Source organism: Anolis carolinensis, chromosome 1 (genome assembly GCF_035594765.1).
Source record: "Anolis carolinensis isolate JA03-04 chromosome 1, rAnoCar3.1.pri, whole genome shotgun sequence".
Taxonomy (NCBI): domain Eukaryota; kingdom Metazoa; phylum Chordata; class Lepidosauria; order Squamata; family Dactyloidae; genus Anolis; species Anolis carolinensis.
The window spans coordinates 241,630,597-241,649,874 of NC_085841.1; the positions used below are offsets into that span (position 1 = coordinate 241,630,597).

The 19,278-nt window shown below is 39.0% G+C and overlaps 1 protein-coding gene across 2 annotated transcripts in view; it reads left to right on the top strand.

Moving 5' to 3' along the window:
• The first annotated feature begins 56 nt into the window (after positions 1 to 56).
• usp37 (ubiquitin specific peptidase 37) overlaps positions 57 to 19,278 on the top strand; it is a 37,883-nt gene continuing 18,661 nt past the window's right edge. The window contains exons 1-11 of one of the 2 annotated variants that reach the window (XM_008110217.3): positions 57 to 271; positions 5,973 to 6,178; positions 6,987 to 7,155; positions 7,364 to 7,464; positions 9,592 to 9,743; positions 10,040 to 10,111; positions 10,724 to 10,821; positions 13,727 to 13,808; positions 14,514 to 14,675; positions 16,837 to 16,968; positions 18,492 to 18,615. In XM_008110217.3, the coding sequence (XP_008108424.2) occupies positions 6,023 to 6,178; positions 6,987 to 7,155; positions 7,364 to 7,464; positions 9,592 to 9,743; positions 10,040 to 10,111; positions 10,724 to 10,821; positions 13,727 to 13,808; positions 14,514 to 14,675; positions 16,837 to 16,968; positions 18,492 to 18,615 (1,248 nt within the window). In that variant the 5' untranslated portion in view covers positions 57 to 271; positions 5,973 to 6,022. The remainder of the gene's footprint in view (positions 272 to 5,972; positions 6,179 to 6,986; positions 7,156 to 7,363; positions 7,465 to 9,591; positions 9,744 to 10,039; positions 10,112 to 10,723; positions 10,822 to 13,726; positions 13,809 to 14,513; positions 14,676 to 16,836; positions 16,969 to 18,491; positions 18,616 to 19,278) is intronic. The other variant, XM_008110209.3, reaches the window with a different exon arrangement.

The window sequence follows — 19,278 nt, forward strand, 5'->3', positions numbered from 1 at the left end:
ACGTAGGGGGGCCTATCCCTTAGTATAGAATATCCACTCCTCTTCGCAGCCCCGCCCCTACTCGTGATTGCGTGCCTACGTTGCGTGCTGGCGTCAGAGCGACGGTGGCGCGGCCGATCTGGTTCCCGCCATCTGCCCTTTCGTGAAGGGAAGGAAGGCCGGGTGAGAACGAGGCGAGGCTTGGCCTTGAAGGTAGACCCGGTGCCCGCGAACAGAGAGAGAGGGAGAAGGCCTAAAGACGGAGCCAAGCCCGAACGGGCTTGCCGAGAAGGTGAAGAAAAGCCGTCGCCGCCATCATCCTCTGTGGTAGTGGGTTTGGAGCATGGCGTATCCTCTGAGGCAAACTTGGGCCCTCCAGGTGTTTTGGACTTCAACTCCCACCATTCCTAACAGCATCGGGCCCCTTCATTTTCCCCCTCAGCCGTTTAAGCGGCTGAGGGGGAAAAGAAAAGGGTCTGAGACTGTTAGGAATGGTGGGAGTTGAAGTCCAAAACACTTGGGAGAACCCAAGTTTGCACATGGCTGGAGTCTGAGGGAATTCTTGCCTCCTCAGTGTTGGGGAGGGCGAAGGGGGGCAGGCCTGCTCTGGGCAAGAAGGCCTCTCGGGCCCTCTGTGGTACTTTCTCGCCTCCCTCCTTTTCCCCTTCCTTTCCCTTTCCTCACCAAACTGCAACTCCCAGGATGCCATAGCGGTTGAAGTGGTGGAAAGAAGTTCCATTCACTCTTTCTTCCCTCCTTTCCTTGCCTCGCTCACATCTTCCATAACAATCTGAGCCTGGTTCGGCCTTTATGGCCCTGTTCCAGTAGCATTCTCTTCTGATGTTTCACCTGCATCTATGGCAGGTATCCTCAGAGGTTATGTGGGAATGAAACAAGTGGGGTGTACATCTATCTGGGGAATGCCCAGAGTGGGAGAAACTGATTTTATCCCGCTGAGGATCTTCAGCCGGAGCCGTGTCTTGCCTTCCAGTGTGGCTGCTCCACACCAGGGGTTCATCTATCTCAGGCATGTGCAAACTTTGACCGGCTGTTAATGAAATTGTGGGAGTTGAAGTCCAAAACTCCTGGAGGGCCGACGTGTGCCCATGCGTGATTTACATTGTTGAATTACTGCAGTTTGATCCCACTTTAACTGCCTGTGGTAGAGAAGTCTAAAGACCTTCCAAAAAAAATCATACCCCTTAATTCCATAGTTCTAGAATCATAGAGCTGGAAAATACCTCATGGGCCATCCCGTCCAAGCCCCTGCCAAGAAGCAGGAAAATCGCATTCAAAGCACCCCGACACAGATGGCCATCCAGCCTGTTTAAAAGCCTCCACCACACTCTGGGGCAGAAAGTTCCACTGCTGAATAGCTCTCACATTGAGGAAGTTCTTCCTAATGTTGAGGTGGAATCTCCTTTCCTGTAGTTTGAAGCCATTGTTCCGTGTTCTGGTCTCCAGGGCAGCAGAAAACAAGCTTGCTCCATCCTCCCTATGACTTCCCTTCACATATTTATACATGGCTATCATTTCTCCTCTCAGCCTTCTCTTCTGCAGGCTAAAAATGCCCAGCTCTTTAAGCTGCTCTTCATAGGGCCTGTTCTATTGCCCTGAGCCAAGGCAGTTAACGTGGTACAAACGTGCATTTGTTCTACAGTGTAGGTGCACCTCTTCTTTCCTTCCTTCACTCCTCTATTCCATGGCAACTTTGGCCTGGTTCATGTCCCAGTCCTTTTCTTCGTTCCATGCCCTCAGGCTGAGCTATGCTCTTTCTCTCTGCTCAGGCTTCTAGGGCTGCTGATCCATGCCTTGGTTACATCTACACTGTAGAATTAATGCAGTTTGATACCATTTTAACTGCTTTTTACAAAGTCTTTAGCTTTCTCTGCCAAAGAGTGCTGGTGCCTCAACAAACTGCAGCTTCCATGATACTGAAGCATTGAGCCATTGCAATTAAAGTGATGTCAAACTGCATTCATTCTACAGTGTAGATGCACCCCATGATTTCCGCCTCCTTTCCTTTCTGCTTGTCTTCCCTGGCTCTGATCCACCAGAGAGGTTTCTAGGAGTCTCCCACTTGTTGGTCTTGCTTTCACCCCTTTAATCCTAGCCAGGCTTGTAAAGATTTGCCAAGAAAATATTAAGGGTTCTCCCTTGCTTTGACTCCTAGATCCTCTTACAGTCACGTTTCTGTAAAAGTGATAGTGTTTCCTATCCAGAAAACTGAAATGTAGAAATGAGGCAAATGAAACTACTTTGCGGGTGAACCTGTGGAAGCAGGAAAGCTCCATCTATTGAATATGTTTCATTGGCTCCAAGGTAGATGAGAACATGTCCACATCTTGTAGGAATTTGCTCTTAATAATATTCAGTGTTCTTTACCAATTGTATAACTTTTTAGTTATAGTGTAATCAGAGTAGCACAAAAAATGCTGCACCATAGTCTTAAATAGGCATTGCATTAATTAGTGTAATGGTCTTCTATCCCACCCCAACCCCACCCCGTTGCTTGTTATATTGTAGGCAATAGTTTAATTGGAAGTGAATAATTCCAGTCAGTCATTTACAAATACTGGTAGCATGAATTTTATGTTTTACCAAAGTGAGAGTGCTGAGTTGATGAGTAAATATACTGAGGTTGGTGATACAATAGGAAATGAACTCCCATGAGGAATATAGCAACTCTCAAATGCTGATTCTGTTTTCTTTTGGAATATTCTTATGACCATCAAAAGGACAAAAGACAAAAGAATAAAAGAATAATCCTGTTAAATGTTGTGGAAGTTATGCTCACTGTTTTTGGCTTGCTTGTGAGAAGCCTTCTTGCAGCACCCTTGCTTTGTATATCTAGGTATACTGGTAGATAATATAGTGTCACTGTGGATTGTAGGTCACTTTGCTGAATTGACGGTTTGACATACACTGAAATGGCAACAGGGCAGGATGAGAAAAAATAGGGATGGGCTTCTTAATTGTCTTCACTCTTAGATCTCCTCTGTGACCTTGAAGTCATGTCTTTGCAAAAGTAATACATGTTACCTCCCTAAAGTCCCAAATATAACTCTTCCTGGCATTCTGTTTCCTCTAAATTATTTATATATAGGTTGTAGAACCAATGAAGCTGGTTATATTTGTTTAAATGGGTGGGAATTGTACAGTGCTCCAGATATTGTCAGATTGCAAGTCCTAGCTTTTCTCCTCATTTACTATCCTGACTAGGGCTGCTGGGGGTTACAGCCCAGCGGCATTTGCAGGACCACTTTACTCTCACCCCTGTGCTAAAAACGGACTTTTAATAGTTTTGTGTGTAAAATACTTTTTTCTACAATATGTTTTTGCTACTGGACTATGGAGACCTGACTTCTTACTTTGCTAAATAATTTCTAAGTATGGTGGCAACATGTGCTTAATTGCAGTAGAATCAAAACAATAATTTTCTTCAGCATGCTGCACAGCTGTAGAGTTAAAAATCCCAAAAACTGGAGAAACTGGTATGCATCTTAATTGTATTGAACAGAGTGGGGAAAGCCACTGATTCCATTTCAGGATGGCTACTGATAAGGGATCAGAGTTGGAATTCAACACTGTCTGGAAGGCAAGTTTCCCTTTTCTGGTTACGTACAACTAGCATACTAAAAATAGTTTTTAATATACTTCTGGTATGTATTCATATTGTACAGTGCACGTTTACATGGAAGTAAATCTCATTAAATTAAATGAGACTTACTCCTAGGTGAATTTGTGTAGGATTGCAGCCATTTCCACTGAACAATAATTATTACTGTCCTCTCATTTCCCTTGTGTTTGTATATGCATAAACACGCACAGCAATGCCACTTTATGCCTGTAGCTATTTTTTGACAGGTGGAAAAACAACAAGCGTAACATTATTCCATGTAGTCCCCCCCAACTGTCATAAGGCTTTGTAGAGAACATTTGTTTCTCATGGTTAAGGGCTTGAAATAATTTTTGAAATAATAATTTTCTTCAGCATGCTGCACAGCTGTAGAGTTAAAAATCCCAAAAACTGGAGAAACTGGTATGCATCTTAATTGTATTGAACAGAGTGGGGAAAGCCACTGATTCCATTTCAGGATGGCTACTGATAAGGGATCAGAGTTGGAATTCAACACTGTCTGGAAGGCAAGTTTCCCTTTTCTGGTTACGTACAACTAGCATACTAAAAATAGTTTTTAATATACTTCTGGTATGTATTCATATTGTACAGTGCACGTTTACATGGAAGTAAATCTCATTAAATTAAATGAGACTTACTCCTAGGTGAATTTGTGTAGGATTGCAGCCATTTCCACTGAACAATAATTATTACTGTCCTCTCATTTCCCTTGTGTTTGTATATGCATAAACACGCACAGCAATGCCACTTTATGCCTGTAGCTATTTTTTGACAGGTGGAAAAACAACAAGCGTAACATTATTCCATGTAGTCCCCCCCAACTGTCATAAGGCTTTGTAGAGAACATTTGTTTCTCATGGTTAAGGGCTTGAAATAATTTTGCTACCCTGCAACTGCCTCATTTTTATCAATGTATAGGCCACTCAGGGGTTATGAATGATGTTAATAACAAACTAATACAGTAGAGTTTCGCTTATCCAAACTTCACTTATCCAGTGTTCTATATTATCCAACGCAGTTTGCCTTTTAGCATTCAATGCTTTTGTAGTCAATATTTTCAATACATTTGGTGCTAAATTCGTAAATGCAATAATTACCACATAATGTTACCGTGTATTGAACTGCTTTTTCTGTCAATTTGTTATAAAACATGATGTTTTGGTGCTTAATTTGTTAAAATCATAACGTAATTTGATGTTTAATAGGCTTTTCCTTAATCCCTCCTTATTATCCAACATTTTCGCTTATCCAACATTCTGCTGGCCCGTTTATGTTGAATAAGTAAGACTCTGCTGTATGTATAATGCTATAAAAACAGAACAACCTAATTTAAATATAATTAGCATCTATAAATCAGTGTTATTGGTTACCTTGAGCGTAGGTATGTTTCACTAGTAATACAAGATTACGTTGTGTATAGTTGAGCATTGTGGCTGTTTTTTGGATGAGTGGGCTGATTAGTTTTGTGTGGGTAGTAGAGATGGCTTCTCTGGTGCTAGGTAGTCATACTGATTTATGGCCAGGTATAAAGATTGGGAAGGGATAGGAAGAATTAATTTAGGAAACTTGCCATACTTGCATAGTTACATTTTGAAACTCTGAGTGTTCTTGAGTTCCCTTATAAAAAACATTGACTTCTATGCAAGTCCCATTAAAGATCAGTTTGGTTAAAATGTGGATGCAGCTTCCAGTATCTGTCATCACTGGTTTTGGGTAGACCTGATGTGAGTGCAGTCCAATAACATACGAAGGATCATCGTTTGCTCCCAATTTCTCTTAAGATTTACAGTGTCTGTCCTAAAATATGTATTTCAGACTGTTTGATAAATAGCATTGGACATTAGAGCCAGATGATGTAATGGCATGAATCTTGGACTAGGACTCTGGGAGGCCAAACCTCTGCTTTGGAAACCCACTGGGTGACCTTAGGCAAGTTGTATTCTCTCAGCTCTAGAGGAGGGAAATGTCAAACTCCCTTTGAACAAATGTTGCCAAGAGGAATCTGTGTCACTCTGACTCAGTATTTGAAGGCAAGAACAGCAACAAACAACACATTGAATATTCACTGTCATAGCAGCGGTCTCCCTTTTCCTTTCTTCACCTTTGCAGAGGGCTGGTATGTAAGTGGAATGGTAAAACCAAGGAGGTGGAGTCTCGTTGGCTGCTGCTGTGTGATCTGCTTGCAGAGAAACAAAAATTATACAAATCTACTAAGCAGATTTTTGAAAACCTTCATATTGTAGATATTCATTGATACTTACTCATTTGTCAGAAAGAATCAGTGCAAAATTATTTTATTTTAATTAATCCTTTATTGATTATAACCCTGTAACTTTCTCTTTTTTAAAAACAGGGTTTGCGTTTCCTATCAGATTTAATTTCATAAATTATTTGTATGAAAACATGACTCTGCTGAAATTATGTGGATCTATTCGCATGCATAGCATGCAGACTGGGACTACCAAATGGAAAGAAGGGACATTTGAAATAGTGGATAAGGACAGCAAAGTGACTCTGGTGATTCACTACAATGCTGGAGGAATTCCAAAGATGTTTCAGGTACCTCAGAATTTCAAAGAGAATCTGTTTTGAATCAGCCATTCACTGTGTGTCTGTGAAGAACTATCTTTTAAAAGTCCATTTGAATTGTCACTTGAATTTTTCTCAGAGAATCATTCTTTTGCTTTCCAAACCACTGGCTAGCTATTGTACTGTATTTGTGTGGAGGACTAGGATCTTCAGAATATTCATTTGATAGTAAATTATTCTGAGCATAGTAGGATTTATTTATTTACAACATTTCTACCCCGCCCTTCTCACCTGAGGGGACTCAGGGCGGCTTACAACAATAGGCAAAATTCAATGCCAAACAGATTTGCTTCTGGATAAATTCGTATAAGATTATTACTTTGTAAATCTGTCTTTCTGCTGGCTCATGAATCACTCTCATATTAAAGCTATCCAGAAGTATAATGTTTTCTTTGAGAAGTATTACAACAGGCTAACAGGTTATCTTGAAGTTTGGAAGTCTTCCATAGACAAAAATGTTTGTTTAGTCTGCTCTTTATTATAACTGGCATTCTGAATAAATATACAGCAGTTAGGTAAAAAAAAAACCCATGAGTCTATAAAGTGATATTTTAAGATAGCACTGAGTAGGAATTAGGAATTTGAGTAGAAGCTCTGCTACTTGTTATGAAACTGCATAATATTACAGTGTGGTTAGGAGCTAATATCTGGACATTCATGGAGTTACATGAACACCATAATCTACAATCAGTAAAGCTTTGTTACCTTTAGGATCAAACAACTATTTAGCGTTTCTCTAAATTATCCATATATACATGATATCCTTTATTTTTTCTAGCTAAACCGTAATATTAAAAAAGTGGTTGTGCAACCAAATAAAGGGAAACTGTGTCGGCTGATGATAACACTAAAGGATTCTAGTTTCCTCATGGTGGACAAAATACCATTGAAAGATGCAGAGGAAATGAAGCTGTTTTTGGAGGGGGTTCAAAACGGGACGCATGCAGGTTAGTGGAAGGCATACCTTTCCCAATTGTTGATTGGAGATTGTGTATCCTCAGTATCAGTTTAAGATAAGCAAAATTGATGCAAATCTTTCTGCTTTCAACAAGCGGTTCTGCAAAGGATTGCGGGAATTATGTTGTAGTAAAATACTGAATGTGCATTATGCAAAATAAAATGGTATTGAACCTGATCATGCTTTTTTTTTTTCAGCTGTGAAGATACCACTGGGATCTGGCAGTTTTGTAGGTGTTCTAGGCAACAGAGGTACACAGAAAGATTCTTATAGGCAGTTCCCATACACAGAAAACCAGGTAATTTAAATACTTTCCTCTAATTCTGTTTCTTATGCTGTTCTTCTCTGGCTACAATTATGGTGCAGTAATTAGGCGATATTATCATACAGCTTTAGGATGCTTGGTGTGTTAAGCCTATTACATTGGAAGGCAGCATTGTATATATATCTTATAAATTAGGTAAGAGGTGGTGTTTTGTTTACGTTTGGACCCAAATTCTTAGTCTCTAGAAGGTGCTTTGAATTGTTGGTAGGCCTTATTACCACCAAGGAAGGAAGGCCTCATTATGTCCGAGTAACGACTTGTTTTCTACTCCATTCTTTTTTCTTTCCTTCTTTTAGGAGATAGTCTTCCTTGACCTCAGGCCTCATTTTGTTTCCTCTTCATAATGTTTTTTAACTTCTCAATCATCTCAGAAGATTTGATGTCTCACTGTTTTTTTCCTCTCCTACTGCTTTATTTTTTGAAAATGTCTTGCCTTTTGTGGTATATGTCAAGTAGGACGTGAGAACTTTATTTGTATGAAGACCAGAACCACTCAAAACCTGTGTTTGCACATATTTAAACTTCGTCAAACTTATTAAACTTACCTCCTAAGGATCAGAATTTACCTAAAGAAACTGCAGCTAAACTATACTTCTACCATGTGTTGTTCTGCCAGCCTGGAACTCATACAGATAAGCAAATTTCTGCAGAGTGTCAATGGGAAGAATTTATCCAAAGGTGAAATGGAGAGTGTTGTAGGCAGTGTGTGGTCACCATAGGGCTGCCCTAAACTGATTTTTAAACATTTTTGTTTTGCTTCACACTGCCCCTTAGGCAGAGTAGGGAATATTTTTACTACATTTATACCCCCCCCCCCCCCCGACCACTCAGGGCTCCAAAAACAGTATGGGGATTCTTTTTCCAAAATAACATTTTTTGCCCCCAAACAACCTCCTCCACCACCCTTCCCGTATAAGCCTTGGAAAAGTATTTGTTAAAAAAAGATTTTTGCTCACTTCTCGTTTAAAATAAAGTCCTCTTTTGCAGTAAGACCCCCAAAACATGGTGAAAATACCCCTACCCTCAAGGGTATTTCTTGTGGAAAAGTATTTGGAAGGGTTTTTTTGTGGAAATAGGCACAATTGGGGGGGGGGTCCCATCAAGGTTTTTTGTGGACCAATGTGACCCCTTACCTTCAAGAGTTGCCTATCCCTGAGTTATTAGGTCCTTCATAGGGAAGGTTTACTGAATTCAAATACTACTGTTGCAACTACCTGGTAGACTAACCAGACTTAGCCTTGTACTTTCTATTTCTTTTTATCGTCAAGGCAGTGGCCAATACCAGTCACGTGTATGTCTCAGAAAGATGGGAGGACTTCTGGATCCTACCCATTTTGGAAAAACTCCTTCTTAGCACTGGGAGTAGAATGCCCCTTCCCACAACAGTCAAGATAAATACATTCAGTTAGATCTTAAACGATTTGTGGAGTAACCATTCACAGAATGCCTCCCATCTCCAAGGAGAAGGAACACTCACAGTGTTCTGTTTCAGATCACTGAAATTATATTGCTTCTGATTCTGTACTACTTGTAGCCTAACATACTATATAAAGGCTTCGAGGCTCTTCAGGACTCTAGTCTAAATACTTGCCTTGTACCATAACTAGTTGTGGACAGTAAGAGATTTTCCAGGACACTCCATAAAACATTAATTGGATATTAGTTTTTGTTCATAAAATAAGGATGCTGCAAACAAAATCCAAAGGACAGTGGCCTCATGGATGAAAGCAACGTTTAAAAAACTTTTTTAGAGTTTGTTCTTTAGACATGTAGTCATTCTGGTTTTTTCATGCAGTATACTTTCCAATGTACAAGTTCATCAGAAGAGACTTCTGATATGCTGTGGTAATCTCTAGCTAGCTACACCTAAGGGGGGGTATACACATCTTCTAGTAAGTCTGCTGGGATCCTGTTGCAATAGCTAAAACCTTGCTACCTGTCTGTAGACCCTAGATAAAAGTACTAGTTTATACAAGTGAATTATTTGCTGGATTTGTGGCCTATTAGAGCCCTGATCTTGACTTTTGAAATGGGTATGTGTTATGCTTTGAAGCAGAACATGTCCCTTTGACTTTAGCATTTTTTTCTTTGATTTCATAGAAAAGAGGAAATGTTGAAAGTAAGGTGCTGAGTTCTCCAGGAAGAACATCAGTTAAGATCACACCAGTACCTGGAATGTCTGGCAACAGGTTCAATGGTTCCACTTCTCCCGCTACTTCAACACCTCACAGAACAGGCTTGTTGGAAAATCGGTAAGGAAGCAATCTTTTAAATAATTGCAACCTTCAGTATGCATACATTGAACTATTTGGCACTGAAAGTTTTATTAATAAACTTTATTTTAAGGTTTTTATTATTTGTTTTTATGTATGGGTGAAATTTCTGAAAAATGTTTCCCAAATCTTTCACACTGTATCCTGAACAATATGGTTTTGAGAAGTGGAATTATTTAAATGCCACCTGAAAATGTTATCTTAAACATGAAGAGTTTAGACTCTTGGTTTTCCTGGAAATTGAAGGAATAATTTTTCTCTTCTGCATGAAACAGTGAAAGGAGAAAAAGGGCACCAACTACTCCAGAGATGAATGAAGATTATCCTAAAGAGAATGATTCTTCAACGTATGTTTCTGATGGTTATGGGTTTTATGTTTGTTTCTTCCTTCCACTTCCAATGTAGTATTTTTGTTGAAAATATGTCATAAATCCATTTTGACTTTAATGATTAACACGGTGCTTTTGTAAAGACCCAACATTAGTATACAAAATAACAGTACAGATTCTGAATAGTAAAAGATTGTAGGTGTATAAAGTTTGTATTTCCTTTGGTATACCAATTATTAAAGTTGAATCTTAGAGTTGCACTTACGCTGATAAAAGGTTAGGTGACTTTACTTTTGATAGACTTCAACATTACATCAAGTGTGGTTTTTAAAAATATCGGCGCTATATAGTTGACAAGCCTTCTCTCAATTATAAACAGAAGAGAAGAAATAGTATTTTTGGAAAACCTTTGAAAGTACAGTTTACCCTGTAGTCATTTCCACTATGCTACATGTTTCAAAAGTTATACATGGGTGATTTAAATAAAAAAACAAGTAGATTTCAGGCTATGGTGGATTCCGGCAAGTTTATGATTAGGCTTTGAGAGATGCCAACCTCAGTTTATAGATATATCTTACTGTGTTTTTGTTACATTTTAAATATAAATATGTTGTATCAATTTATCTGCAGCAATAATAAAGCTATGACGGATCCAACACGCAAATTCTTACATAGCTGTAGAGAAAAGCAGCTGAATTTGAAACAGGCTGAAGAGAACAGGGCATCAGGTAATATTAATCATTTATTCATAGTCTTATTCCAACCCACTGCCAAATTAGCCAAACTGAACTGAAATAATTTGGTTGATATTTTGAAAAAGTTTAAAAGGTATCTGTATTATGAGATTGGTTCAAAGACATAATTGCCTCTTACCTATTGTTCCTTATGATGCCACCTTAATCTGTAGTATTATTACCTTCCAACACCAAAGAAAATATAATATTCTAGATTTACCTTATTATTATTATTATTGACATGTTCAACGCTAATAGTGCTAGCTGGAGTTACAAGTTGTCACTCAAGTAAATGACTTCTGGATACTAAAATTAGAAATAGTTTTTTTTTTTGCTGAAAACCTGAAAAACAACCTATTCTGTGCTCCCATGTAGAATATAATGTCTTTTAAGGTTTGTCTTGGAGAGAGTGTTTCAAAATACGTTGTATGTAATACACTCACATGTGCGTGTATACATGCATACCACCCTTCCTGTATTCTACAAAGCTGCTTATTTGTTGTCTCTGCAACTCACACAAATGTGTATATTGTGCCTCCACAGTGCATCAGTCTGAAAGCTCTAGCATTGCTATGTAAGCATTTTGGCAGTAGCCCCTCCTTCCCTCATGCATGTGACTAGACTGATAGCAGACTAGACAGTAGCATCAAAGGAGTTTTTGATAAGCAGTTATTCTTGGCTCCCTTTGGACTGCATTTTGGTTTCTTTGGACTTTGGCTTGGCTTTGTTCTGTACTCCACTTCAGTTTTACTTAGGCTATTTGAGTAAGACTATGCCTTGTCTCAGTGGTTTGGTTTTAGTGGCCTGTCATGTCTTCATCTGCTTTCTTTAATATGTGCACCTCCTACTGTGCAAAGATACCTGAATGTCTGTTGTGTCTCAGAGAAAGGCCATAAAAGTGGGGATGTGCCTTGAGTGAGGTGTGTACAAGTGTATAAAAACCACTTATTCAGTCTTAAGGCTTCTCTATTAGCAGGTTGTATCTGCTTTGGGTAAGCTCGCCGATATGAGTTGCAGATTGTTACCACAATAAAGTTTTCAGCACCTATTGTTTCTGGTTCATCTGCCTGCTCAGTGTTAAAGAAATCTCCAAGAGTCTTGAAGTCTTGCAGAGAAGTCCAAGAATGACTCTTAACTATCCAGCTTCCCATCCTTGAAGTCAATTCAAGACTCTTTCAGTGTTAGTTCGATTAGTCGAGGTGCAACCTTGGTCCCATGTTCCTTCCTAAACATTATCTGATGGTAAGAGCTGTTTGGCAGTGGAATGCGTTGCCTCAGAGTCTCCTTTTCTTGAGGTTTTCAAGTAGAAGCTGGATGGCCATATTTTCGGGGTGCTTTGATTCTATGTTCCTGGACTGGGTGGCCCATGTGGTCTCTTCCTACTCTTACGATTCTATGACTCCACACCTAAGTTACTCTCTGGATCTGGAAGTCTTTGTCTCTATCACTAAGCATACTTAGAAAAGGTGATACAAGAAAAAAAAACTTGGCCCAAGTGACTGTCTTCTTTGCCCCAAGTTTTGAGTCGGACTGTTCAACTTGTTTCTATCAAATAAGTACCACAGAGAGATTTTAGTTCCAGTTTCTGTGAATTTGACATGTTCCTTACCATATCCAGAAGAACAGGCTTGATGTCACATGATAGGTGACCACAGGAAGGTCAGGCAGCTACATCTGCTGAGGATGAAATAATCATTTTTCCCCCTGTGGTGCCCTTTTTGACTCCCACTCCAGTTCCATTGGTTCATGAAGCCCTCCTGCGTTGCCACTTCCTGAGAAGGACTGAAATATAATTTTGTCTTTGAGTCTTGGATTTCCTTTTTATTTGTCATCTGCCTCTGTAAAAGTTGTGCCATTAGAGGAGATTTGTAGAGCAGCTACATGGTTACAGCCTATGTCCTTCACCCATAATACGCTAGATGTGAGGTCCGGAGCTTGATCCCACTTTTGGGATAGTCATGTTTTCTTGTGTGGCATGACATTCACATCTCCTGTGGTGAGTAGCTTGCTCACCTCTCATTTGTATGAGTTACAGATACTACAAAGAAGGAGGATGGGTTATTTACCTGTAACTCTTATTTGAGTAGTCAACTATGGACTCACACACCACCCCCGCTCCCCACATCATGTCCTGCTTCTTGGGTGCTGCTACAGCATCCAGAGAAGTCAGGGTGTAAGTGGGAATCTTGATGGTAAATGGACCGGGGGACAAGAGGTTACCACCAAAACACTTGCATAATAGTTCTAGCAGTTTCCAAATAATGTAGTGCGCAGAGGCGAGAGACATTTGTGTGAGTTCACAGAAGATCACTCAAGGAACTGTGGTTAGCGGTATGCAACCCACCCTTATTTGAGTAAATGAGTTCCTTATTGGCATAAATGACAAGGTGTATCATTCCTTGCAGTAAAAGTGAATGTAAATTCATAGATTTCAGACAGTAAAGAGAATCCCAAGAAGGTAAATATATTCAGGATTTAAAAGTATTATATTGTTTTAAAATGTTGGAATTTTAAATATGTTTTGTTAATTGATGTTATATTGGTTTCTTGTATTTTGTATGATGTATATGTATTGAATGTTTTTATTATGTGTAAACCGCTTTGTTCCCCATGGAAGATAGAGCGGTATATAAATAAATTTTGTTGTTGTTGTTGTTGTTGTTAAAATAATCCTGAGAAATATCTGTTGGTAAAGGGAAGCACTTTAAATGTTGGGCTGCAGCTCCTATCGCTCCTGTCAATTTTAAGGAATTCTGGAAGTTGCAGACCAACAACATCTGGAAGGCCTCATTTATTCTGGAGAGATGCGATATACCATTTGAAGTGTTGAGTAAGCCGATTTTATACAATTAACCTAGGATATGTATTGTTTTAAAGTTTATTTTTGTTCCTTTTTAAGGGCTTTTGCCTTTACAGTCATCTTCATTCTATGGTAGCAGATCTTCAAAGGATTATTCAGCTGGCAATTCCAATTTGGACAGGTAGGCGCAGAGGGCAGGAGAAGGGTTGTTTTTCTCTTACTTGCTCAATCTTTAAAACACTATATTAATCTAAGATTAAATTTCTGTGTATTTATTGTTGAAAGCTATTTACATTCTTATTTATCAAAATAGTGCATATGAAAGTTGTTTTATTCCACAGCATTGGAATAATGCGCACATTTCAGTTTATCATATAAAAATGCTGATTCAATACACTTAGATGACTTTTTAATGCTCTGCAACAAACCATATAAAACAGATGCAGTGACATTATTTGAAAATATGTGGAATAAACATAAAATATTATTTTTATGAAACCTTGTCATAAGTGCCCATAAAATATAACAATTCTTTTAATGGAGCCTTTTTCATTTTTAACTTGTTTACCATTTTCTGTAACCAAGAGCTAGAAAAGTCTCTTTTGAAACCTGTAATTGAATATACCAAGAAGTCTTCACAATTTGCATATATTTGGCTGAAAGAGACATATGATCTGTTCTCAAAAAGAACTGCATGTGTGGTGTTTGAGGTAATGTATTCTGTGCTATTGGGTACTCAAATGTCTCTTTTTTTAATCTTAAAGATCCTAAGTAGGTGTTGTATGGCTTGTGTAATACAGTGTTCACTATTTCTTTGTCACTAGTACCAGTAACTGCCTTTATCATATTTGAAAAAACATATTATTTTCCTTTCTTTCCTTAACAGATCTAATGTCTTGAATCAGACTCCTTCCGCCAAAAGAACCTTGGGGTTTCTCTCCCAGCCAGCTCCTCTCTCTGTTAAAAAAATGAGATCTAATCAAGATTACATGGGATGGAACAAGTCACGAGTTCCCCTTTCCACTCACCCACAACAGCAGTTGCAAGGGTAAGATTTTTACAGCTGTGTATGCATACATGTACTTAGTTAATGACCAATTACAAACAACTCAAAGAAGTCAGGTGTTCTATTGCTCTGCCTCCATTGGGTCATTTTAACCCTTACTTTTTTATATGTCTCTATATGTTTAATTTCAGTTTGTACTCCCTCTGAGCATGGGGTGCCAATTACATATTTAGCATAGCATATGTCCGGCTCCATAGCTTCAGTATGCTCATCCACGTCGATATCAGCCACTTCGCTCTCCTCATCTTGAATGAGGATTGTGTTTAAGAGAGCCCATGAAGAGACTAGAAGGGCTACGGCTGGAGCTACACTAACTCCTAGCCTTCCAGCAATTCCTCCAGCTTTGGGAAAGACCCTAGAATCGGAAAATAGAAAAAAGGTTACGAAAAAGAGAAGAATCCATGACCCAGCATCTTCCTCAAGAACGGAGCCTCCTTGGCAAGATCATCACGCCGCTCTATGGCGCCACTCCCATTGGCCCAATTGCAGTCCTCATCACCAGACCCTCCCCCAGACCACTATTTGAAGGAGAGGTCAAAGACCCTCCACTGAACCCTCTTTGCTATCAGCCGACATTTATGACTTTGGTCCTCAGGCCTTTCCTCTGCTTCCTGCCAAGCGATTGTGGATCTTCCCTTCAATTGTCTTGGTTTATTCAACATGGGGACTGACAACAAGCTGAAGTCCAACCAAGACCTCAAAATTCTGGCTGCAAAATGCGGTATGCCTCCACAACCGCACCACCAGTACCTGAGATCCCAATGGCAGTCCCACTGCGAATGTCGGTATAACTTGACTCCTTACAGATAACAACAAAGAATCTCTCCAGCTGCCCTGCCATCTCCACCCCTCTGCCAACATAGCCAACAAAATCTTCCAATGCAGAAGAACCTCTTCTCCCAGCCATCCCAGGCCTGACTTCAGGCTTGATGATTCCCAGGGTGATGCAGTCTGCGACTCCAATACCAACTCCTTCATGGACCGACTCACTTACTATGCTGAGCCATGGTCCACCATCACCCTCAGATGCATGGGTGCTCGAAATTGTTTCAAGAGTCTATGTATTAGATTTCGAGGAGCTACTCAAGATGGGACACATCCTTCGAACTCCAGAGTCACCGACCATCCTTGAGGTAATCAGCAATCTCCTCATCTGGAGCGATTCAACTGGTCCACTCCAACCAAAACCCACTATCCTTTTATCCAAATACTTCACCATTCCACAGAAGCATGGTGAACTTCGGCCAATACTGGACCCTAAACTCCTTCCTGATGCCAAAAACATTCAGGATGGTAACGATCAATTGCATACTGCCCCTACTAAAGGACAATTGGTTTGCGATGGTCAACCTCAGAGACTCATATTTCTATATTTTGATTCGCCACTCCCACCGTAGGTTCCTGGCTTTCCAAGTCACTCATCAGACATACCACTTTTTGGACCTTCTTTTCGGCCGAACGATAGTATCCCGCATTTTCAAAAAAACCCATGGTCATCGTAGCGGTGTGGCTCTAGAGACAGTGCATTGCCCTCTACCCCTGTCTCAGTGATTGGCTGATCACGGCTCAATTCGAGCAGTTGCTCAAGCAGCATGCAAACACCACACACCACACTGTCTTTCCTCAACTTTCTCGGCCTTCTCAGTGCCGAAAAACCCTGCCTCACTCCGTCAAAGTCCATCAAGTTCATAGGAGTACTCCTCGACTACACTATTGAGAGGGCCTTTCTTCCTCTAGAAGGATTCCAAGCTAGAATCCAATCTAGAAGGATTCCAAGCTTCCAGTTAGAGGTCCTTTGCTGCCAGTCATGCTGCCGAGTCAGGGCAAGGACAGTCCAAAAGATACTAGACCGCATGGCCTCAACAGAAGCTGTGTTGCTGAGTGCTGGACTCAAGATGTGTCCACTACAACATTAGTTCCTGGAATTCTCTCCCTGAAACCACAGAACTGGGGATGATCGATTCCATGTTTTATTAAAGACAGATATTTTAAATACGTTTTTTCACAGAAACTAATTACCAACTTTCAAAGCAGCCTCTTACATATCATTACATAAGGAGTGTACACATAATAAATCAACATGAGAAATCACATGTGTGTTACAAATATTCCAGTTGCTATAATACTATCTTGTTCTTCACAGATTTGCAAACTTAGGAAATACCTGTTACATGAATGCTATTTTACAATCCTTGTTTTCAATTCAGTCATTGGCTAATGATCTTTTGAAGCAAAATATCCCATGGAAGAAAGTTCCATGCAATGCACTAATCAGGTGAGCACAGCTTTGTGAATAAAGTAATTTTTTGTTCCGGTTGTAGCATTAAAAGAAGCATCCAGTTTTGGTATAATGTTTAGAGTCTCTAGATGACAACTGAATATTATGTGAACCATAATTTTGAGAAAGAGAACTGTATATACTTAAGTCGAGGGCAGATTTTGAGACCAACAAAAGTATGTATTTTGATATGACCCTTTAATAAATCCGTGGAAAGAGAAAAGTGGCAATGCCACCTCAGGGGGGTCAGCCACTTCTTGCCACTGCTCATGTTTTCAACAAAGCCAGACACAGTGCCACCATGGTCCTGCCAGGATAGACTAAGCTCTTAATAATAATAAATAATACTTTATTTATAGACTACCCTCTCTCCCCGAGGGGACTTACATACAAAAGGCAAACATTATTGCCTTTACCACGCTACTCAAAGAAGGAGATGGTTCCTATTTTGATAAGAGTTAAGGTACCACACTGCATTGACCCATAGGTAGGTTGACCTAGTTTTTTTGGGAGGGTTGAATTTTTGAATAAAATTTCTTTTCTCTTAATTCCTTATGTCATCAATTGCTGAGACTATATATTATATAATTTTATACAATACAGGCTGCTCACAAGTTACAAACAAGATAGAGTTATGTAAGTTTGTTCTTAAATTGAATTTGTATGTAAGATGGAACAGGTACATTTTTTCAGTGTAATTCCAGTCAAAAACAGAATTTTTTTTTGGTTTTTGCATAGAATAGGGAAGGGTTAACACCCCTGTGGTGTTTGTTTTGCTGTCTATGCCCCTGATCAAAAGATTTCACCTCACTTTCTGTCCTTGTGATATCTGGATTTTGAAAAATATGGCTTCATGGAAATAAGGATTGGTGATAAAGTTTCAGTTGAGACACCTTTTCCCCATGACAACTCTTTCAGGAGTGAATATCTCTTCAGGGATAGATTTCTCTCACTTCCAGTTGTCTCACCCCCATTCATAACTATGAGTCGTTTGTCAGTTAGATGTTTGTAACTTGGGGACTGTCTGTATTTTTTATTCATTCTTTATATAATATTTATCTGTCTTCTAAAATTGTTGATTTTAGTACTGCTTCAGTTATTCTTTTATTTGACCTCTGTAATTTCCTTTTATTTGCTTTATTTTAGTGGACTCATGCATAACTTTCGAATGTCTGCAGAGCCTTTATGGTTTATTGACTTATTGCTTATCTGGTGTGAGACATTCCAAAGTTTGCATAGTGCACATCTACCAAATGAATTACTTGTCCCAGTCTTTGTTTATTCATAGCTTGCTCAGTATTTTACTAAAAAGCATAGTATAAATTCTTAATATATGTAAAGTAATGGCAGGAAGTGCTTTTTTCTAATTTTATTTTCCTTTTGAAAATATTTGTACCATTAAAAATATGCCATACAAATAAATGGATGGGCAGTGGGATGGAAGTTTGGAGATATTTTTAGGACTCAATAATTTAAATTCATTTTTATATGTTTGAATGTTACTCTCTTGATTTTTCTAGACGTTTTAGCGTCTTGCTTGCTAAAAAAGATGTCTGTAGCTTTGAGGCAAAGAAAGAGCTACTTAAAAAGGTGAAAAATGCAATTTCAGCTACTGCAGAAAGATTCTCTGGTTATATGCAAAATGTAAGTATTATGCCTTTCACCAGAAGAACAACAGGGGGGGGGGGGGGACATAAAATGTAGTACACATAATTTGGTTTAGGATAAAAAGTGCAGTTTTTCAGACAAAATTACATAAGAATTATCTTCTCGTCTGTAATGTCAAGCAAAAGACTGAGAATTGCAATATTCTGATGCTGTACATAATTTTACACAAGAGCCATCCTGTTACCATAGTCCTCAGAAATAATTTATGAGGAGTAAATACACTTAAATATTTTCTTTATCATTCTAAAAGAAAAGAAAATCTCAACTTTTTATGGGGAAAAATGGGTTTTCTTGAATTTTTCAAAATTTTTCCAGGAAGGCTTAAATTTCTAGCAGGCGTTTTGTACATTTTTCCAATTTACTACTTCTTGAACTATATTTTGTTGCATGCATGTATGTTTGACATGCATACATACTTGTGGCATGCATATGCACTTCTTACTTACAGAAGATAAACAAAGTGTTTCTTTGTGTTTAGTATTCACAGAAGATAATATAAAATTTGATATCCTAAAAATTAATATATCTGCTTAATTACCATAAATAAAGCAATCTCACAAGAAAATGAGAATTTGGGTTTTATTCCGTCTCTTAAAGTATCTTAAATGTTTTATCATTTCAGCTATTTTTAATTAAGTC